Source organism: Pristiophorus japonicus, chromosome 13 (assembly GCF_044704955.1).
Source record: "Pristiophorus japonicus isolate sPriJap1 chromosome 13, sPriJap1.hap1, whole genome shotgun sequence".
NCBI classification, from domain to species: Eukaryota; Metazoa; Chordata; class Chondrichthyes; family Pristiophoridae; genus Pristiophorus; species Pristiophorus japonicus.
The window spans coordinates 89,881,294-89,899,854 of record NC_091989.1 but is presented as its reverse complement, the minus strand read 5'-3'; the positions used below and the strand labels follow the sequence as shown (position 1 = coordinate 89,899,854).

The 18,561-nt window shown below is 44.4% G+C and overlaps 1 protein-coding gene across 7 annotated transcripts in view; it reads right to left on the bottom strand.

The window, feature by feature from the left end:
* The window catches only part of cnot1 (CCR4-NOT transcription complex, subunit 1), a 229,729-nt gene that overhangs the window by 149,215 nt on the left and 61,953 nt on the right, over positions 1–18,561 (bottom strand). For all 7 annotated transcript variants that reach the window (XM_070897738.1, XM_070897741.1, XM_070897739.1 and 4 more), the window contains 2 exons: positions 17,826–17,952; positions 11,058–11,168 (listed from right to left, as the gene is read on the bottom strand). In XM_070897738.1, the coding sequence (XP_070753839.1) occupies positions 11,058–11,168; positions 17,826–17,952 (238 nt within the window). The remainder of the gene's footprint in view (positions 1–11,057; positions 11,169–17,825; positions 17,953–18,561) is intronic.

The following is an 18,561-nucleotide window of genomic DNA, read 5'->3' as shown; positions in this document are numbered from 1 at the left end:
AGAGGAGAGGGAGGGGGGGGAAGAGGAGAGGGGGGGGGGAAGAGGAGAGGGAGGGGGGGAAGAGGAGAGGGAGGGGGGGGAAGAGGAGAGGGAGGGGGGGGGGGGAAGAGGAGAGGGAGGGGGGGGGAAGAGGAGAGGGAGGGAGGGGGGGGGAAGAGGAGAGGGAGGGAGGGGGGGGAAGAGGAGAGGGAGGGAGGGGGGGGAAGAGGAGAGGGAGGGGGGGGAAGAGGAGAGGGAGGGAGGAGGGGAAGAGGAGAGGAGACTGAACGGGCCCGGCTGATGTGAAGAAGCCAGGCCCAAATTGGGCGGGGCCCGCCCCCAGCAAGATGCTGGGCGGGCAGGCCCCGCCGAAGGAGTTAAAAGGTAGGTGGCCGGTGGGAGGAGAGGGGGGGGGTCGTCGGAGCGGGAGGTTGGGGTGAGGGGTTGAGAGAGCCACCTTGAGCCAGAGCAGGAGCTGGACGAGGGAGGTGCAGCCTGATCCTCGCTGCCCCAGTGAGGCCATTCGGCCAAGGCTCGGGACTGCGTGCTTCGGGCCTCTCCCACACAGTTTCGGGCGCCTGGAGCTACTGCACATGCACCCACTGGAGCGCGCCTGTGCAGAGGTCCCGGCACTGATTTCAACGCAGGGACCTGGCTCCGCCCCCCACAGCTCATGCTGCGCTGCGCCGAGCTCCAAACGACCTGCAGGGAGCCGGAGAATCTGCAGGTATTTCTCAGGCGCACTTTCGGCTGCGAAAAACGAGTGCCCACGTCGGGGCTGTGCCGTTCTAGGCACGGCCCACAACTTGGGCCCATAGAAACATAGAAATTAGGTGCAGGAATAGGTCATTTGGCCCTTTGAGTCTGCACCACCATTCAATAAGATAACGGCTGAAAATTCACCTCAGTACCCCTTTCCTGCTTTCTCTCCATACCCCTTGATCCCCTTAGCATTAAGGGCCATATCTAACTCCCTCTTGAATATATCCAATAAACTGGCTTCAATAACTCTGTGGTAGAGAATTCCACAGGTTCACAATTCTCAGTGAAGAGTTCCTAAATGGCTCACCCCTTATCCTTAGACTGTGATCCCTGGTTCTGGACTTCCCCAACATCAGGAACATTCTTCCTGCATCTAACCTGCCAGTCCCGTCAGAATTTTATATGTTTCTATGAGATTCCCTCTCATTCTTCTAAACGCCAGTGACTACAAGCCCAGTCGATCCAATCTTTCCTCATATGTCAGTCCTGCCATCCCGGGAATCAGTCCGGTGAACCTTCACTGCACTCCTCAATAGCAAGAACGTCCTTCCTCAGATTAAGAGACCAAAACTGAACACAATATTCCAGGTGAGGCCTCACCAAGGCCCTGTACAACTGCAGTAAGACCGCCCTGCTCCTATACTCAAGTCCCCTAGCTATGAAGGCCAACATGCCATTTGCCTTCTTCACCGCCTGCTGCACCTGTATGCCAACTTTCAATGACTGATGTACCATGACTCCCAGGTCTCGTTGCACCTCCTCTTTTCCTAATCTGCCGCCATTCAGATAATATTCTGACTTCGTGTTTTTGCCCCCAAAGTGGATAACCTCACATTTATCCACATTATACTGCATCTGCCATGCATTTGTCCACTCACCTAACCTGTCCAAGTCACCCTGCAGCCTCTTAGAATCCTCCTCTCAGCTCACACCGCCACCCAGTGTCATCTGTAAACTTGGGAGATATTACACTCAATTCCTTCATCTAAATCATTGATGGATGCATATTGTAAATAGTTGGGGTCCCAGCACTGAGCCCTGCGGCACCCCACTAGTCACTGCCTGCCATTCTGAAAAGGCCCCATTTATCCCGACTCTCTGCTTCCTGTCTGCCAATCAGTTCTCTATCCATGTCAGTAAATACCTCCAATACCATGTGCTTTGATTTTGCACACTAATCTCTTGTGTGGGACCTTGTCAAAAGCCTTTTGAAAGTCCAAATACACCACATCCACTGGTCCCCCCTTGTCCACTCTACTTGTTACATTCTCAAAAAATTCCAGAAGATTTGTCAAGCATGATTTCCCCTTCATAATTCCATGCAGGCTTGGACCGATCCTGTCACTGCTTTCCAAATGCGCTGCTATTTCATCCTTAATAATGGATTCCAATATTTTCCCCACCACCAATGTCAGGCTAACCGGTCTATAATTACCCGTTTTCTCTCTCCCTCTTTTAAAAAGTGGTGTTACATTAGCTACCCTCCGGTCCATAGGAACTGATCCAGACGCGATAGACCACTGGAAAATGATCACCAATGCATCCACTATTTCTAGGGCCACTTCCTTAAGTACTCTGGGATGCAGACCATCAGGCACTGGGGATTTATCGGCTTTCAGTCCCATCAATTTCTCACCTAAGAATATCCTTCAGTTCCTCCTTCTCACTAGACCCTCGGTCCCCTAGTACTTTCGGAAGGTTATTTGTGTCTTTCGTCGTGAAGACAGAACCAAAGTATTTGTTCCATTGGTCTGCCATTTCTTTGTTCCCCATTATAAATTCACCTGAATCCAACTGCAAGGGACAAATGTTTGTCTTCACTAATCTTTTTCTCTTCACATATCTATAGAAGCTTTTGCAGTCAGTTTGTGTGTTCCCGGCAAGCTTCTTCTCGTACTCTACTTTTCCCCCTCTTAATTAAACCTTGTCCTCCTCTGCTGAATTCTAAATTTCTCCCAGTCCTCAGGTTTATTGCTTTTTCTGGCCAATTTATATGCCTCTTCCTTGGATTTAACATTATCCTTAATTTCCTTTGTTGAGCCACCTTCCCAGTTTTATTTTTACTCCAGACTGGGATGTACAATTGCTGAAGTTCATCCATGTGATATTTAAATGTTTGCCATTGCCTATCCACCGTCAACCCTTTAAGTATCATTTGCCAGTCTATTCTAGCCAATTCACGCCTCAAACCATCGAAGTTACCTTTCCTTAAGTTCAGGACCCTAGTTTCTGAATTAACTGTGTCACTCTCCATCTTAATAAAGAATTCTACCATGGTATGGTCACTCTTCCCCAAGGGGCCTCGCACAACAAGATTGCTAATTAGTCCTTTCTCATTACACATCACCTAGGATGGCCAGCTCCCTAGTTGGTTCCTCGACGTATTGGTCTAGAAAACCATCCCCAATACACTCCAGGAAATCCTCCTCCACCGCATTGATACCAGTTCGGTTAGCCCAATCAATATGTAGATTAAAGTCACCCATGATAACTGCTGTACTTTATTGCACGCATCCCTAATTTCTTGTTTGATGCTGTCCCCAACCTTACTACTACTGTTTGGTAGTCTGTTCACAACTTCCACTAGCGTTTTCTGCTCTTTGGTATTCCTTGGCTCCACCCATACCAATTCCACATCATCCAAGCTAATGTCCTTTCTTACTATTGCATTAATTTCCTCTTTAACCAGCAATGCCACCCCGCCTCCTTTTCCTTTCTGTCTATCCTTCCTAAATGCTGAATAACCCTGGATGTTGATTTCCCAGCCTTGGTCACCCTGGAGCCATGTCTCCGTGATGCCAATTACATCATACATTTCCAACGCTCACTTTTTTTTTTAAATCATCGGATTTCACAGTTTCAGGCAGTGCTTAGATTTCATAAAATCATGGATTGGATACAGCACAGAAGTAGGCCATTCGGCCCGTCGAACCCGTGCCGGCTCTCTGCAAGAGCACCTTAGGTAGTCCCACTCCCTTTTCCCTTTCCCCATAGCCATGCAAATTGTGTGTGTGTTCAGGCACTTATCCAACTCCCTTTTGAAAGCCACGATTGAGTCGGCTTTCATCGCCCTTGCAGGCAGTGCATTCAGATCCTAACCACTCGCTGCATAAAAAGATTTTTCCTCATGTCACCTTTGGTTCTTTTGCTAATCAAACTTAAATCTGTATCCTCTGGTTCTCGACCCTTCCGCTAATGGGAACGGTTTCTCTCGATCTACTCTGTCTAGACCCATGATTTTGAACACCTCGATCAAATCTCCCCTCGACCTTCTCTGCTCTAAGGAGAACAACCCCAGCTTCTCCAGTCTATCCACATAAGTGAAGTCCCTCATCCCTGGAATCATTCTCGTAAATCTTTTCTGCACCCTCTCCAAGGCCTTCACATCCTGGCATTTCTTCCCCAGAGTCCATTCCCACCCCGGCTTTTCCCCCCCCAGAGTCCACTCCCTCCCCGGCATTTTTAAATTTGTATTAACGGGCCCGCTCCCATGACGAACCTGAAGCTTGCATGCGCAGAAGGCTTCGGGCCCGTTGGCAGCAGTCGCGTCCATCTTTACTACTAGTTGGTGGCCTATAGAGTACATCTAGTGGAATGGCACTTCTATTAATTCTTAATTCTGACCAAATAGATTCCGTCCTTGAACCCCCCCCCCCCCCCCCCCACCGACATCCTCGCTCCAGCACTGTAATATTCTCCTTAACCAATACTGCCAACCCACCTCCTTTCTTTCCTTCCCTATCTTTCCTGAACACCTTTATATCTAGGAATACTTAAAACCCAATTCTGCCCTTTTTTTGAGCCAGGTCTCCGTTATCACCATGACATCATATTCCCATGTGGCTTTTTGTGCCTGCAACTCACGAACCCTCTTTACCACGCTTTGTGCATTTACATACATGCATTGTAAACCTACCCTAGTCCTTCTTGTATTCTCTCAGTCTTCGCAGCAAAGTCAAAGCCTGCACACAAGCAGGCAGTGTAGCTTGATTTTTATAAAATGCTCAGTCCCATTTCTGAGAAGCTCCAGTTAGGAACAAGTTTTCCTGACAATAGCTACTTGGCCTAAAATGTAACAAGTCAACATTTCACGGTTCAAGAGTTATTTCAGTAAACCCCCTCTGCTTTGCCAACAACGCACGAGACATCTAAAAAAAGCTCATAAATCACGTAATAAACATAAGTTTTGTCAAAGGGATTTCTCCATTTTAAAAAAGCTATGCATTTAGTTCTGTCCTGGAATGTGTAATTAGAGTAGCAAAATTATTACTGGCACCTTGAAAACTGCCAGATCGCACAAAGAAACAGTAACAGTACAAGAAAAGTTTAAAAAAAATTTAAAATCTATTTGAGATCATTCTGTAACCTGCTTTGTGCTGTTTCGGTTTCACTGTGGGATGTGGCAGTGTCCTCGATCGCACTTTAACTTTCCACCAACACTTAAGTTTTTAAAATCTTTACTAGGATTGCCAATGATTAGTTTTTGTCAGTGTAAATATCCTTGAGTCGGATCCTTCTACCACCTCCTTCAGCCAGGAGGAGAGAGCGAGGAGGACCATAGATCTCACCACAACTCTATCAATAGGCCACCTAGAGATGTACTTCTTTGGGCCTTCATTTAAACGTTGCATTTAGAGCAGTCTAAAGATTTTAACCATGTTAGCTGACTCCTCCAAAGTAAACAAGTGTTAAAAGTCCCAGACACCGGCTTCTGCTGAATACAAATACTAAAGTCAGCCAGGAACAAAGTCAAATTGACGGGGCCTTCATTGTGGTACATTATAGCAGCAAAGGTAGAAGGGGCAGACTCAAGACTCTACAAACCCACACATTATTTACTAAGAACTACTCTACAGAAGAATTCTACCTAGCTTTAACAAAAGCGGAGGCTGCCACTTCAATAGTGTTGGGTCATCCAGAGACACATATTTTCCCCTCAAGGCCTCTAAAAATAGTTTTGCAGATATCCATATTTACACAGCTCGTCTACAGCATAGTGTTCAACCATTTTGATTAGGCAGACATGCTGGTGATATGCAGGGAAAGCTGAAACTCCTGCAGCGTGTGCTCAGTATAGTTTTGTTAATTGCACTGTTGTATTTGTGGTTTGTTTACAAACTACAGGCTTTTATGTTCCGTCTCCACTGAGCAATTACATTATCAGTCACGTCCTTCTCTATTTTGGCAGTTTTACTTTCTTTGTGGGCTGTAAATGGAGAAGGAACGAAACAGACTAGATTCTTGGGAACACAGCAATGACACCAAGTGTACCTATTTTAAGGGTATCCTCTTAAGCTAAAGCCCTCCAATAAAAGCAATGGCAACTTACTCCTCTCTGATAAATGTGCTGATTCCTAAAACGGTATGGTTCCACAAGCTCTGTAGCAGCCTCTGACTGTGGCACCATTACAGCCAAGACAAATCCTGCCCTCACCAGACACAAACATTTCTAGCAGTGATCACTGGATAGTGATCAATTGCAAGCACTTTGGCATTTTGCCCTCCCAAGCTCAAGAATGCTGAGGCCAATGTTAAGCACCTTAACTACTGTCCTCAGTTACGATCAGAAAACTCAACTTGTATTTATATAGCGCCTTTAATGTAGTAAATCTTCCCACAGGAGTGTTATCAGACAAAATCCAACGCTGAGACTTAGAGATAGTAGGACAGGTGGCCAAAAGCTTAGTCAAAGAGGTAGGTTTTAAGGAGCAACTTAGAGGAAAGAGAGGTAGAGAGGCCGAGAGCTTTAGGGTGGGAATTGCAGAGCTTGGGGCCTAAGCAGTTGAAGGCACAGCCACCAATGGTGGAGTGAAGGAAATCAGAGATGTGCAAGAGGCCAGAATTAGAGGGACGTCGGGATCACCGAGGGTTATAGGGTTGGAGGAGGTTACAGAGATCGGCAGTAGGGAGACCACGAAAGGATTTGAACCAAGATGAGAATTGTAAAAATCGAATCATTGCCAGACCGGGGAGCCAATGTAGGTCAGCAAGCACAGGGGAAATGGTTGAGCAGAACTTGGTGCGAATTAGGAGACTGCCAGCAGAGTTTTGGATGACCTCAAATGTACAGAGGGCGACAGGTGGGAGGCCGGCTAGGAGAGAATTGGAATAGTCGAGTCTGGAGGTAAAAAAGGCGTAGATGATTTTCAGCAGCTCGTGGGCTATGGCAGGGACAGAAACCAGGCATGATACGGAGGTGGATTATAGGCAGTCTTGGTGATGGAGAGATAATGGGGTCAGAAGCTCAGCTCAGGGTCAAATAGGATGCCAATGTTGCAAACAGTCTGGTTCAGCTTCAGGGAGGGGGATGGGGTGACTCGGGAACGAAGTTTGTGATGGCGACCAAAGGCAATAAGCTTCGGTCTTCCCAATGTTTAATTGGAGGACATTTCTGTTGAACAAGCAACGTGACAAATCAGAGGTAGCGGAGGGGTGAAAAGGGGTGGTGGTGAGGTAGAGCAGAGTGCGGTCAGTGTACACAAGGAATCTGATGCTTTTTGATGAACTTGAACTCAGCATAATCAAGGAATGGAACTTTGTACCTCCGGGTATGGTTGGTGCATTTACTGGCTAGGTCATCAGGATGCTTTAAAAATTCAAAATGATTAATCTCCCTTTTCCCAATTCTATCTGATCTAAAAATTGGCAGACAGGAAACACACATTCTGCAGAAAATGTGTGCCAAGCTTTAAAGAAACTTGAGCTGATTTAGAAAGATGCCTGCAGTCTGAGCTTGGTGGACAGCGTCCACCATTGCTCAGTGGGTAGCACTCTCACCTCTGAGTCACAAGGTTGTGGGTTCAAGGCCCACTTCATAGACTTGAGCACAAAATTCTAGGCCGACACTCCAGTGCAATACAGAGGGAGTTCTGTACTGTCGGGTGAGACGTTAAACCAAGGCCCCATCTGCCCTCTCAGTGGCACTATTTCGCAGAACAGTTCCCTCCCTACACCCCCCCCCCCCCCACCCCACCCCCCGTGTGTCCTGTTCAATATTTATCACTCAATCAACATCACTAACAGATTATCTCATTGCTGTTTGTGGGAGCTTGTGCACAAATTGGCTGCCGCGTTTCCCACATTACAAGCAACTACACTTCAAAAGTACTTCATTGACTGTAAAGCACTTTGGGACATCCTGAGGTCGTGCTGTATAAATGCAAGTCTTGTTGTTTACGAGAAAAATAAAAGACCAATACTTCTGCTGCGGCCTGGCTGCTAAGGTTAGCTATTTAAAAGGTTGCACAATAGACATTACGCAAAATACCACAGTAATTAGAACAGCTGAAAGTCACCATCTGGCATCTATTCGCAGAGTGACATGATAAAAGGGACAGCTGCTCCAAATCCATCAACATCTATGAAATTCACCGCATCACTTTACAGTCCGCATAATCTATACATCTATGGATGTTGAAATTCCTGGGATAGAAACAGGTTTTTAAATTTGAAAACAATATTTCACTGATCCGACAGTAGAATTTGTGTGAATTTGAGCAATTTCGAAAAAGCAGCAAGACAGGTCAAAAACATTACAGATTTGGAAATGAGTTCCCCAGGAAAGTAAGCATAGGTTTGAAATCTCCATCATGCCACTGTTCCCATTCTAATTTGCCTTCAATTCAACGCAAATTGGCTGAAGTGGCAGGTATGAGTTTTTGAACACAGAACCTATATGATCAACTGCATCGAGTTTGATCCAAAAGCAAAGCTACATCAGATTTAAATGAAGGTCTCTCGGTCCATTTGCATCCATTTATCACCACCACCCCCACCATCTTCACATATAGCATCTAGCCACTTCTTAAATGAGCCCAGTGTCATGCCTCAACCACACTCCCTTCACAGATTAACTGCTTCAACCACTGATCATACTGCAAAGAAATACATCAGTGTCAGTCCTAAACTTGTACTTCATAATCCTTAATCTGTGCCCTCTTGCCCTGCTGTATTGAAAGAACTGTTCTGGGCTTACTTTACCCCATTAACTATCCAATATACCTCGAGTAGTTAAACCTCACGTCTCTTTTGGAGGCAAGAGTCCTTAGCCTATCACGACGATCCTATTAACACTGGAAATCAGCTTCATTACTTAATAGAAGTCGGTAATGTTGGGTGCAATTTAGGGTAGTGAGTTAAGAGCAAAGACGCCTATCACATACTAAAATGTGCATTGGTTAAGTGAAATTTGGCTGATAGTGTAGTGTTATCAATATGCTTAAATGAGCCTAATGGCAGCACTGCCCAAAGCATCTCTGGCAGAAACACAACAATCCTCCCCAAGTTGTGGTAGTCAAATTATTTTTCTCAATCTCCCTACAAACACAACTCATCTAGTCAAGAGGGAACACAAAAACTCCAACAATGTTGCTCTGCATTGGGGTGGCTGGCCTACTTTCCTTCCCTCTATCCCTGCTACCTGATCTCTACTCCACACTTCTCGTAAAATATTACTGATGCTGTGATGAGCTTGCTTGAATTTCTCATGACAAGTCAGCAAAACAACCAATCAGTATACCAGAACTGAACCAATTAATTAAACGAACATGCACGCGTCAACTTGTGTCGCTGCAAACAATACAAACACACTATCCCCTGCCTTTGCAGCTGCAATGTCAGAAATTGCATGTGTGAGCACAGCACTTCATTACCAGCAACCTCCTTGCCTGCAAAGTCCAATGATGGTCAATTTTCACAGATTAACTGCTCATTCATCTCACTACTGTTTGTCTTAACAGTGCATAAAATGGTTGCCATGTTCACCCAAGTAACAGTGACTGCACTTTCCAGTAATTCATTGCACTTTGGTACAATTGAGAAATGTGATTAGGTGCAATGCAAATCAAGTTATTTTTTTCTAGCCAGTCAGTTGCATGGGTTTTTTAAAAATGTATTATTGCCCACAAACACCACCATGGGGTGTTAAGTAGCTCTACTGGAAACTATGTGTAAACAACAGTGAAGATAAAAATAACCTTTTTTGAAAATCTTTCTACCACAAGCTATTGTGCATTCAGCAATTCAGTCTAAACAGAACTCACTTAATCTGGCACAGAAGAGTGATTAGATTTCTTAAGTGTGCTGCTGTCTGGTGAAATTTGACAGAACTGGCTATTTTTAGCATGCCGAGTACTACTGGGTAACTGAGTAACAGGTTACACCATGTCCAAATGTATACATTTCCTGAGCAAAGCACAATAGGAGTGAATGAGATGCGGGTCAGTACTTTGGAACTCTATTCCTGGATCTAAATCAGGCAGGAGTTATCCAGTTAGCCAAAAATCAGAATGTCAACTAGTGAATTACAGACGTGCAGGTCTCATTGGGTTTTAGGCTCGTACATTAATGAGTGGGTGGTCCAAAACCAAACGGAGGGCACATACAGGTTTGTAATACTCCTTTAACTCCATACAGAATTAACTAATTCAGAGCAGGATTAATGTGCAATTACAGAAAGACTGGTTAGAAAATTCCCATGGTATCATCTGTGATTATTTCTGCATGTCAGAAACCTGTAAAACTGCTCAGTACATTGTTTCTGATGACAACCCACAGCAACAATTGGTTGGATGGAGGGTATTGCCTCCATGCAATCCTTTGTGATAATAATTGGATTTTCTTCTGGTTGAGCTTAGCTGTTTATAGACAGAAAACAGCAATGTCATGTCCAATTAATTTTAATTACACACAGCTTTAAAAAGGACCAAAAATCAATATTATATACTTTTAACTATAGTTTTCAGAAAGGCAATCAACTCCCTAAGCAAGCCAGCTCTGTCTGGTCAGTTGGAGCAACTAACACACTGGCGATCCCATCATTTCTGGTCACTGGGCTAAAACATGGGAACCTGGGTCAGATTATAGGGAAGTGGAATCACAACTGTGCTTGCTGAGATTGCTGAAACAAACGATCGAGTACATTTGCTTGATATTATGCTTTTGACAGACAGCTGGTGAGAGAAACACACCATTTAGAGATTCTACAATTGGAATGGTACTTGGGAGCAACTATTCACAGTGCAGGGTCTCAAATCAAACCAGGGTAGTGGCAGGCAAAGAGATTTTAGCATCTCAAGATAAGCGTGTTTGACTGACTCACAAAACGAAACCTACTTTCCCAAAATTCAAGCAACCTTTCTACAATCATGACAAAATCACCACCACTGCCCATGTACAACTGTATGATTGCACACAATCTCAATTGAAGACAACTCTCAAAACTTTGTCCCAAATTGCATTTGGCAACAACCTCCCATAAAAAAAAAACACAAATGCAGCGATTGTAGCTTTCACTAGAACTTCAACTGTTTACTTACCACGTCTTTCACGACATCAATAAATATTTCTACGTTCCAGGTATGGGCCTGTGCGGAGTCACTTTTATCCTTCCCATCACTCCAGATTCCACTACCAGGGGCTGAGATGGACTGTAAATCAAGACAAAGCATTCGGTTTAAAAACAAAAACAAATCAGAATGATAAGTCTGCCTGAACACCGAAGGCGAAGCTGCTACGTCTGGGTTCCCCATTTTGTTGTCTCCACTGAGCTGCAAGGGACAGAGATAGACATGGCTCTCTGCTGCTTCTATACAGAACAGAATTATTACAGAATTCAAGCAGCACTTTACATATGCCATTTTATTTTTTTAAACCAGCCTTGTTCTGTCCCAAGACCTTTCTTAATTGATCAAAGTCCATTCCCACCTGGTCAGTAAAGCAGATCATGCCTGGGCACTTTCTGCAATTCCTCACTCAACTTGTTATCGCACTGCTCCTTTTCCATCTCCTCAGCTGCTTTAGTTAAGTGCACATCTGTCACAAAACAGTGCATGAATTCAACCTAGACTGTGTCAGCTTGGCTCTCACCTCTGATTCAGGAGGTTGTATGTTCAAGCTCCACTCTCGGACTGGAGCACATCATCTAAGCTACCACTTACTGAGGCAGTGCTGCAGTGCCGTAGGTACTGCCGTACAAGTGTAACGTTAAAGTGAGGCCCCATCTGCCTTATTGGGTGGATGTAAAATAGCGCAAGAGCAGGGTGTATACATGGTATAGCCTGGGCAACACCCCTCTCTTAACCGACACCATCAAAACAAGGTAGCAGGTTATTTATTGCATTTACCTTGCACCTATGCACTGCCACATTGGCTTATAAAGAAGCAAGACTTCAAACTGTGAAGTGCGATTGGATTTCCTGGTGTGAAAACCAGAGCATAAATGCAATTTATATGTTTCTAGATTAACACAATCCTCACTTCAGTTGGTAAAAGGTTTGTCACCATCACCGATAGTGGGAAACAGTTTGCAATTGTACATGAGTTCACTGGAAATATTACTGGATCGGAACAGTAAAGGACATGAACGGAAGAGGCAATAAAGGTACCTTGCTGCTTCTAGTAGCAATTTCATGAACTGGAACAAGGTACCCTCGAACGCTGTTCAGATCATGGCTCACGTATGTAGGTGCCAGGGATAACTGACCATTGTAGTAAAAAGAAAATGGCAAGAAAATAGTCACGGTGGGGGGGGGGGGAAAGAGGTAGACAGGCAGTGCAGCAGATGGAGAGGAAAAACCTCAAATCTGCATACAATTGTTGCTGAAGCATCTACCAAGTAGGGGAGGGAGACCCCGAGTTTACCAGGTTAGCCAAACTGTCTGAAGAATGGGAACGTACTTCTGATTTGGAAACTGGCAGTAATGATTCCATCAAGCACAAAAGGTGACAGGAAAGAGTACAAAAACACCAAAGGCAATAGTGTGCTTAGTGGGCCCTGGCCAGGACTCAAGAAGGATGTGGGGAAAGTTAATGTGTCTCCAGAAGAGGATATGGATATCTGCACTGTCGTTAATAAATAATGCTGAGAATATAGAAAAGGCTAGTTTTGCAGACTTGAAAGCATGTGAGCAATTCAGTGCAGAGAAATTAGCCGGGGTTTTCCATTTCTGCTCTCGCGAGTTCACAATTCCGCACCCATTCAACTTTAGTGGACGGAAATTATCATAGACAGTCCCTCAAAATAGAGGAAGACTTGCTTCCACTCTAAAGGTGAGTTCTCAGGTGATTGTACAGTCCCAATACGGGAATTATAGTCTCTGTCATAGGTGGGACAGACAGTGGTTGAAGGAAAGGGTGGGTGGGAAGTCTGGTTTATCACACGCCCCTTCCGCTGTCTGCGCTTGATTTCTGCATGCTCTTGGTGACGAGACTCGAGGTGCTCAGCGCCCTCCCGGATGCTCTTCCTCCACTTTGGGCGGTCTTTGGCCAGGGATTCCCAGGTGCCGGTGGGGATGTTGCACTTTATCAAGGAGGCTTTGAGGGTGTCCTTAAAACGTTTCCTCTGCCCACCTAAGGCTCACTTGCCATGTAGGAGTTCCGAGTAGAGCACTTGTTTTGGGAGTCTCGTGTCAGTCATGCGGACAATGTGGCCCGGCTAACGGAGCTGGTCGAGTGTGGTCAGTGCTTCGATGCTGCAAATGTTGGCCTAAGCAAGAACATAGACGTTGGAGCGTCTATCCTTCCAGTGGATTTCCAGGATCTTGCGGAGTCAGTGCTGGTGGTACTTTGCCAGCGCTTTGAGATGTCTGCTGTATATGGTCCATGTCTCTGAGCCATATTGGGGCAGGTATCACTACTGCCCTGTAGACCTTCAGCTTGGTGCCAGATTTGAGGTCCTGGTCTTCAAACACTCTCTTCCTCAGGCGACCGAAGGCTGTGCTAGCACACTGGAGACAGTATTTTCCTTGTCATTGATGTCTGCCCTTGCTGATAGTAGGCTCCCAAGGTATGGAAAATGGTCCACGTTGTCCAAGGCCGTACCGTGGATTTTGATGACCAGGGGTGCAGTGTTGTGTGGCGGGATCAGGTTGGTGGAGGACCTTTGTCTGATGGATGTTTAGTATAAGGTTCATGCTTTCGTATGGCTCGGTGACAATGGCTTGGAGTTCGGCTTCTGAATGTGCGCAGACGCAAGCGTCGTCCGTGTACTGTAGTTCGATGACAGAGGATGGGACGACCTTGGATCTAGCCTGGAGGCGACGATGGTTAAACAGGTTCCCATTGGTTCTATAGTTTAGTTCCACTTCAGTGGGGAGCTTGTTGATGAGATGGAGCATTGCAGCAAGGAAGATTGAGAAGAGGGTTGGCGCGATGACACAGCCCTGCTTGACCCCGGTCCGGATATGGATTGGGTCTGTGGTGGATCCATTGGTCAGGATCACGGCTTGCATGTCGTCGTGGAGCAGGCGGAGGATGGTGACAAACCTTTGGGGGCAGCTGAAATGGAGGAGGACATTCCATAGTCCCTCACGGTTGAGAGTATCAAAGGCCTTTGTGAGGTCAAAGGAGGCCGTGTTGGTGTTGTTCCCTGCATTTCTCTTGTAGTTGTTGCACGGTGAAGATCATGTCCGCTGTACCCCTTAGTGGACAGAATCCGCATTGTGACTCTGGGAGGAGCTCTTCAGCCACAGGGAGAAGACGGTTGAGGAGGATTCTTGCGATGACTTTCAAGTGGCCAACAGCAGGGAGATTCCTCGGACTTGTCCCCTTCTTTTGAAGATGGAAAAATCAGACTGACAACACACAAGCCTAAAGAACTGGTCATGGCGCCTGAAGCTGCTAGAACTCAAACAGCTAGACTTTTAAAGATGCATATAGAGAATTAAAGGTTTGTGAGGGTTGAAGGGATCATTTCAGAATGTGGACAGAGATCCATCAAGAATGCATCTGGTCGCACATCTGGTTCAACACTGTCACATTACAAAAACAGCAGGAAGCCGAGACACTGAAGGCTGTGTGTGAATGTGAGGGTATCCTGGAGAGGACTTGGAAAATGTGGTGATATTGTCACTCCAGCTGTAACCTTGGCTGCATGGCATATGATTGAAGATCAGTACCCTCGCGTGATGAGCTGGGTCGCAGCTGGTAAAACCACCATGAGAATGTTGAAGCTGTGATAGTGGGGCTGTACACAGGTGAGGCCACACCTGGAATACTGCGTACAGTTTTGGTATCCATATTTACGAAAGGATATACTTACTTTGGAGGCAGTTCAGAGAAGGTTCACTAGGTTGATTCCAGAGATGAGGGGGTTGACTTATGAGGAAAGGTTGAGTTGGTTGGGCCTCTACTCATTGGAATTCAGAAGAATGAGAGGTGATCTTAAGATTATGAGGAGGCTTGACAAGGTAGATGCAGAGAGGATGTTTCCCCTGATAGGGGAGACTAGAACTAGGGGGCATAATCTTAGAATAGGGGCCACCCATGTAAAACTGAGATGAGGAGGAATTTCTTCTGAGGGTTGTAAATCTGTGGAATTCTCTGCCTCAGAGAGCTGTGGAAGCTGGGTCATTGAATAAATTTAAGTTAGATAAACAGTTTCTTAACTGATAAGGGGTTATGGGGAAGCGGGCAGGGAAGTGCACTCGAGTCCGCGATCAGATTAGCCATGATCGTATTAAATGGTGGAGCAGGCTCCAGGGGCCGTATGGCCTACTCCTATTTCTTATGTTCTTACACAGGAATATCTGAATGGAACAGTGACAACAAGCTGGCAGAATAAAGGAAGCCACAACATGTTGATACTAGGGAGGTGGAGGAAGAAATATGCAGACAAATTAGGGAAATGAGTAAAAAATATAGAATAATCATGAGGGATTTCAACTACCCCAATATTAATTGGACAGAAGAGGTAGGTAATGGGGATAAGGAAATGGAGTTCCCACAATGTGTACAGGACTCTTTTCTAACCCAATATGTAAAAAATCAAACAAGGGAGGATTCACTATTGGATCTAGTAATGGGGAATGAGCCAGTGCAGATAAAAGTAGTAAAAGTAGGGGGACAGCCAGGCAATAGTGATACGCTTTAAGATGATAATTGAGAAGGATGAAAACCTGGGTAATAGAGTGGAGAAAAGCTAATTGAGGGGCTGAAAATAGAACTTGGAAAAATAAAATGGGCAACAATATTGGCAAACAATGTTGTAGAACAGCAATAGGAAACATTTAAAACAGTGTTCAACAGAGTGCAGGAACAATATATTCCACTAAAAGAACTAAACACTAACTAGAATCCATGGATGAGTATAGGCATATGGGAACAATTGAAGGTAAGGAAAAAGGCATAAATTAAGTACATAGACAGCATGGGAGTGCATGATAAGGGAGAATACAAAAAGATTACGAGAGGTCAAAAAAAATTAGGAAGGCAAAGAGGAACAATGAAATTAAATTATCAAGGTACATAAAATAGTAAAATATTTTACAGGATCAATAAAAAAGGGTTAGGATGGGAATAGGGCCATTAAGGGATGGACAGGATACTACCACAGGTAACGATAGAGAGATGGTACAAATATTAAATAACTATTTTGCTTCAGCATTTAATGGAGATAGAACAGGTGGACATGACATTGGCTGATGAGATTAGTAATGAGATAAGTGCATTTAAAATAAAAGAGATATTAAATAAACTGATCAAACTCAGGATAAAACCCCTGGTCCGGATGGATTGCATCCATTTATTTTATAAAGGGAAGAGATAGCAGAGGCATGACTACACAAATGTAATAATTTGTTGGAAAATGATGTAGTGCCAGAGGACTGGTGGATAGCTAACATAATACCTATAGTTAAGAAGGGAGATATAGAACATGTCCAGGGAATTATAGACCAGTCAGCTTAACATCGGAGGAAGGAAAAATAATGGAATCCCTACTAAAGGAGAAAATAGAACATTTAGAAACCAAAAATATAATTAAAAGTCAGCATGGATTTCAAAAGAGAAAGTCTTGCTTGACCAACCTCAATGAATTTTTTGAAGAGGTAACAGAGAATAGACAAGGGTAATGCAGTAGATATAATTTATCTAGATTTTCAAAAGGCCTTCGATAAAGTACCCCATAATAGACTGATGAACAAGGTCGAAGAATGCAGAGTCAGAGGACAAGTAGCAGAATGGATCGCTAGCTGACTTCAAGACAGAAAGCAGAGAGTAGGGGTAAACATTAGCTATACACAGTGGCAGAAAGTGGGTAGTGGTATTCCACAAGGATCAGTGCTCGGACCGCTGTTCACAATTTATATTAACGATTTAGACTTCAGAATCAAAAACACAATTTCTAAATTTGATGACGACACCAAAAATTGAGGGCAATCGTCAATACTGAGGAAGATCAACAAATTACAGGAGGACATTAATAAACTTGCAGAATGGGCATATAATTGGCAAATGAAGTTCAACACAGATAAATGTATTACATTTTGGTAGGAAGAATAGGGAGGTCACTTATTACTTGGAGGGTGCGAGTCTGGGTGGGGTAGAGGAACAAAGCCTCAGAGTACAAATACACAAATCACAAAGTTGCGAAACAGGTTAGCAAGGCTATTAAAAAAAGCAAACCCAAGCACTAGGGTTTATTTCTAGAGATATAGAATTGAAAAGTCAGGAGATTATGCTAAACTTGTTTTGAACCTTGGTTAGACCACACTTAAGAGTTCTGCATATTATAAAAAGGATGGAGACACACTGGAGAGGATGCAGAGAAGATTTACACGGGTGATACCAGAAATGTGAGGGTATACATATCAGGAAAGGATGAACAGGCTGGGTCTCTGTTCTCTTGAAATAAGGCGGCTGAGGGGTGACCTAATAGAGGTCTTTAAAATTATGAAAGATTTTGATAAGAGTGGATACAGTGAGACTGTTTTCACTTGTAGGGAAGAGCAAAACTAGAGGCCATCAATATAAGATATTCACCAAGAAATCAAATAGGGAATTCAGAAGAAACTTCTTTACCCAAAGAGTGGTGAGAATGTGGAACTGGTTGAAGTAATTAGTATAGATGCATTTAAGGGGAGGCTAGACAAGGATATGAGGGAGAAGGGATGAGAGAGTTATGCTGATAGATTTAGATGAGGAAAGACGGGAGGAGACTCGAGTGGAGCATAAACGTTGGCATAGACTGGTTGGGCTGAATCTCCTGTTTCTGTGCCTTTAATCCTATGCAATCGTATGTATCTCATCAGTTCAACAGTACAACTCCGACATGTTCACATACTTTTATTTCCTTTTATTACACCTACTTGTAAGGAAATGCCATCAGTCAGGCCTGAATGCGTCCGAGCCATCATTCCTAACACCCTGGCAACCTGAGACGCCGTCACTTCCCGAACCCCAAACTGCAAAATAATTTGGCGGCATTCTTCAGCGCTAAAAAAAAAAGTTAATGTTCAGTTTATGAGAAAGATTTATTTTCGGAGATACAATTATTTGCAAATATTGAACCAAAAATTATGGGGGCTTCCTTGAACTGAAACTTTGATCCAATGCTAAAATAAATGTAAAGTTACAGCAGTCATTGGAGGGTATCCTTGACAGTAAATGGTAAAGTCAACCCCATAAACATGTATCCTTCGCTGGAGGAAAAACATTTTGTATTCTAAATGTTGTAAAGGGAAACAGCTATACACTTACTTGTTTACATGCACTCTTCAACTGGACACACAATCAACAGCAAACTATTAAAATAGCTCGACTCTCCCACAGCCAGAGCACAATTTTAAAGTAGCTCATGTGGCAGCATCCTGATTATGAGGGAGTCAAGGGTTATGGGGAGAGGGCAGGGAAGTGGAGTTGAGGCCAAGATCAGATCAGCCATGAATGGCAGAGCAGGATCGAGGGGCCAAATGGCCTACTCCTGCTCTTATTTCTTATGTTCTTATGACTGAAATTCAACAAGTTACTAGAAAACGTCAGCATACAAAACAAACTAAATCTCTACAACCTGCAGCAAAACACAATTCACGAGGGACAGACTCG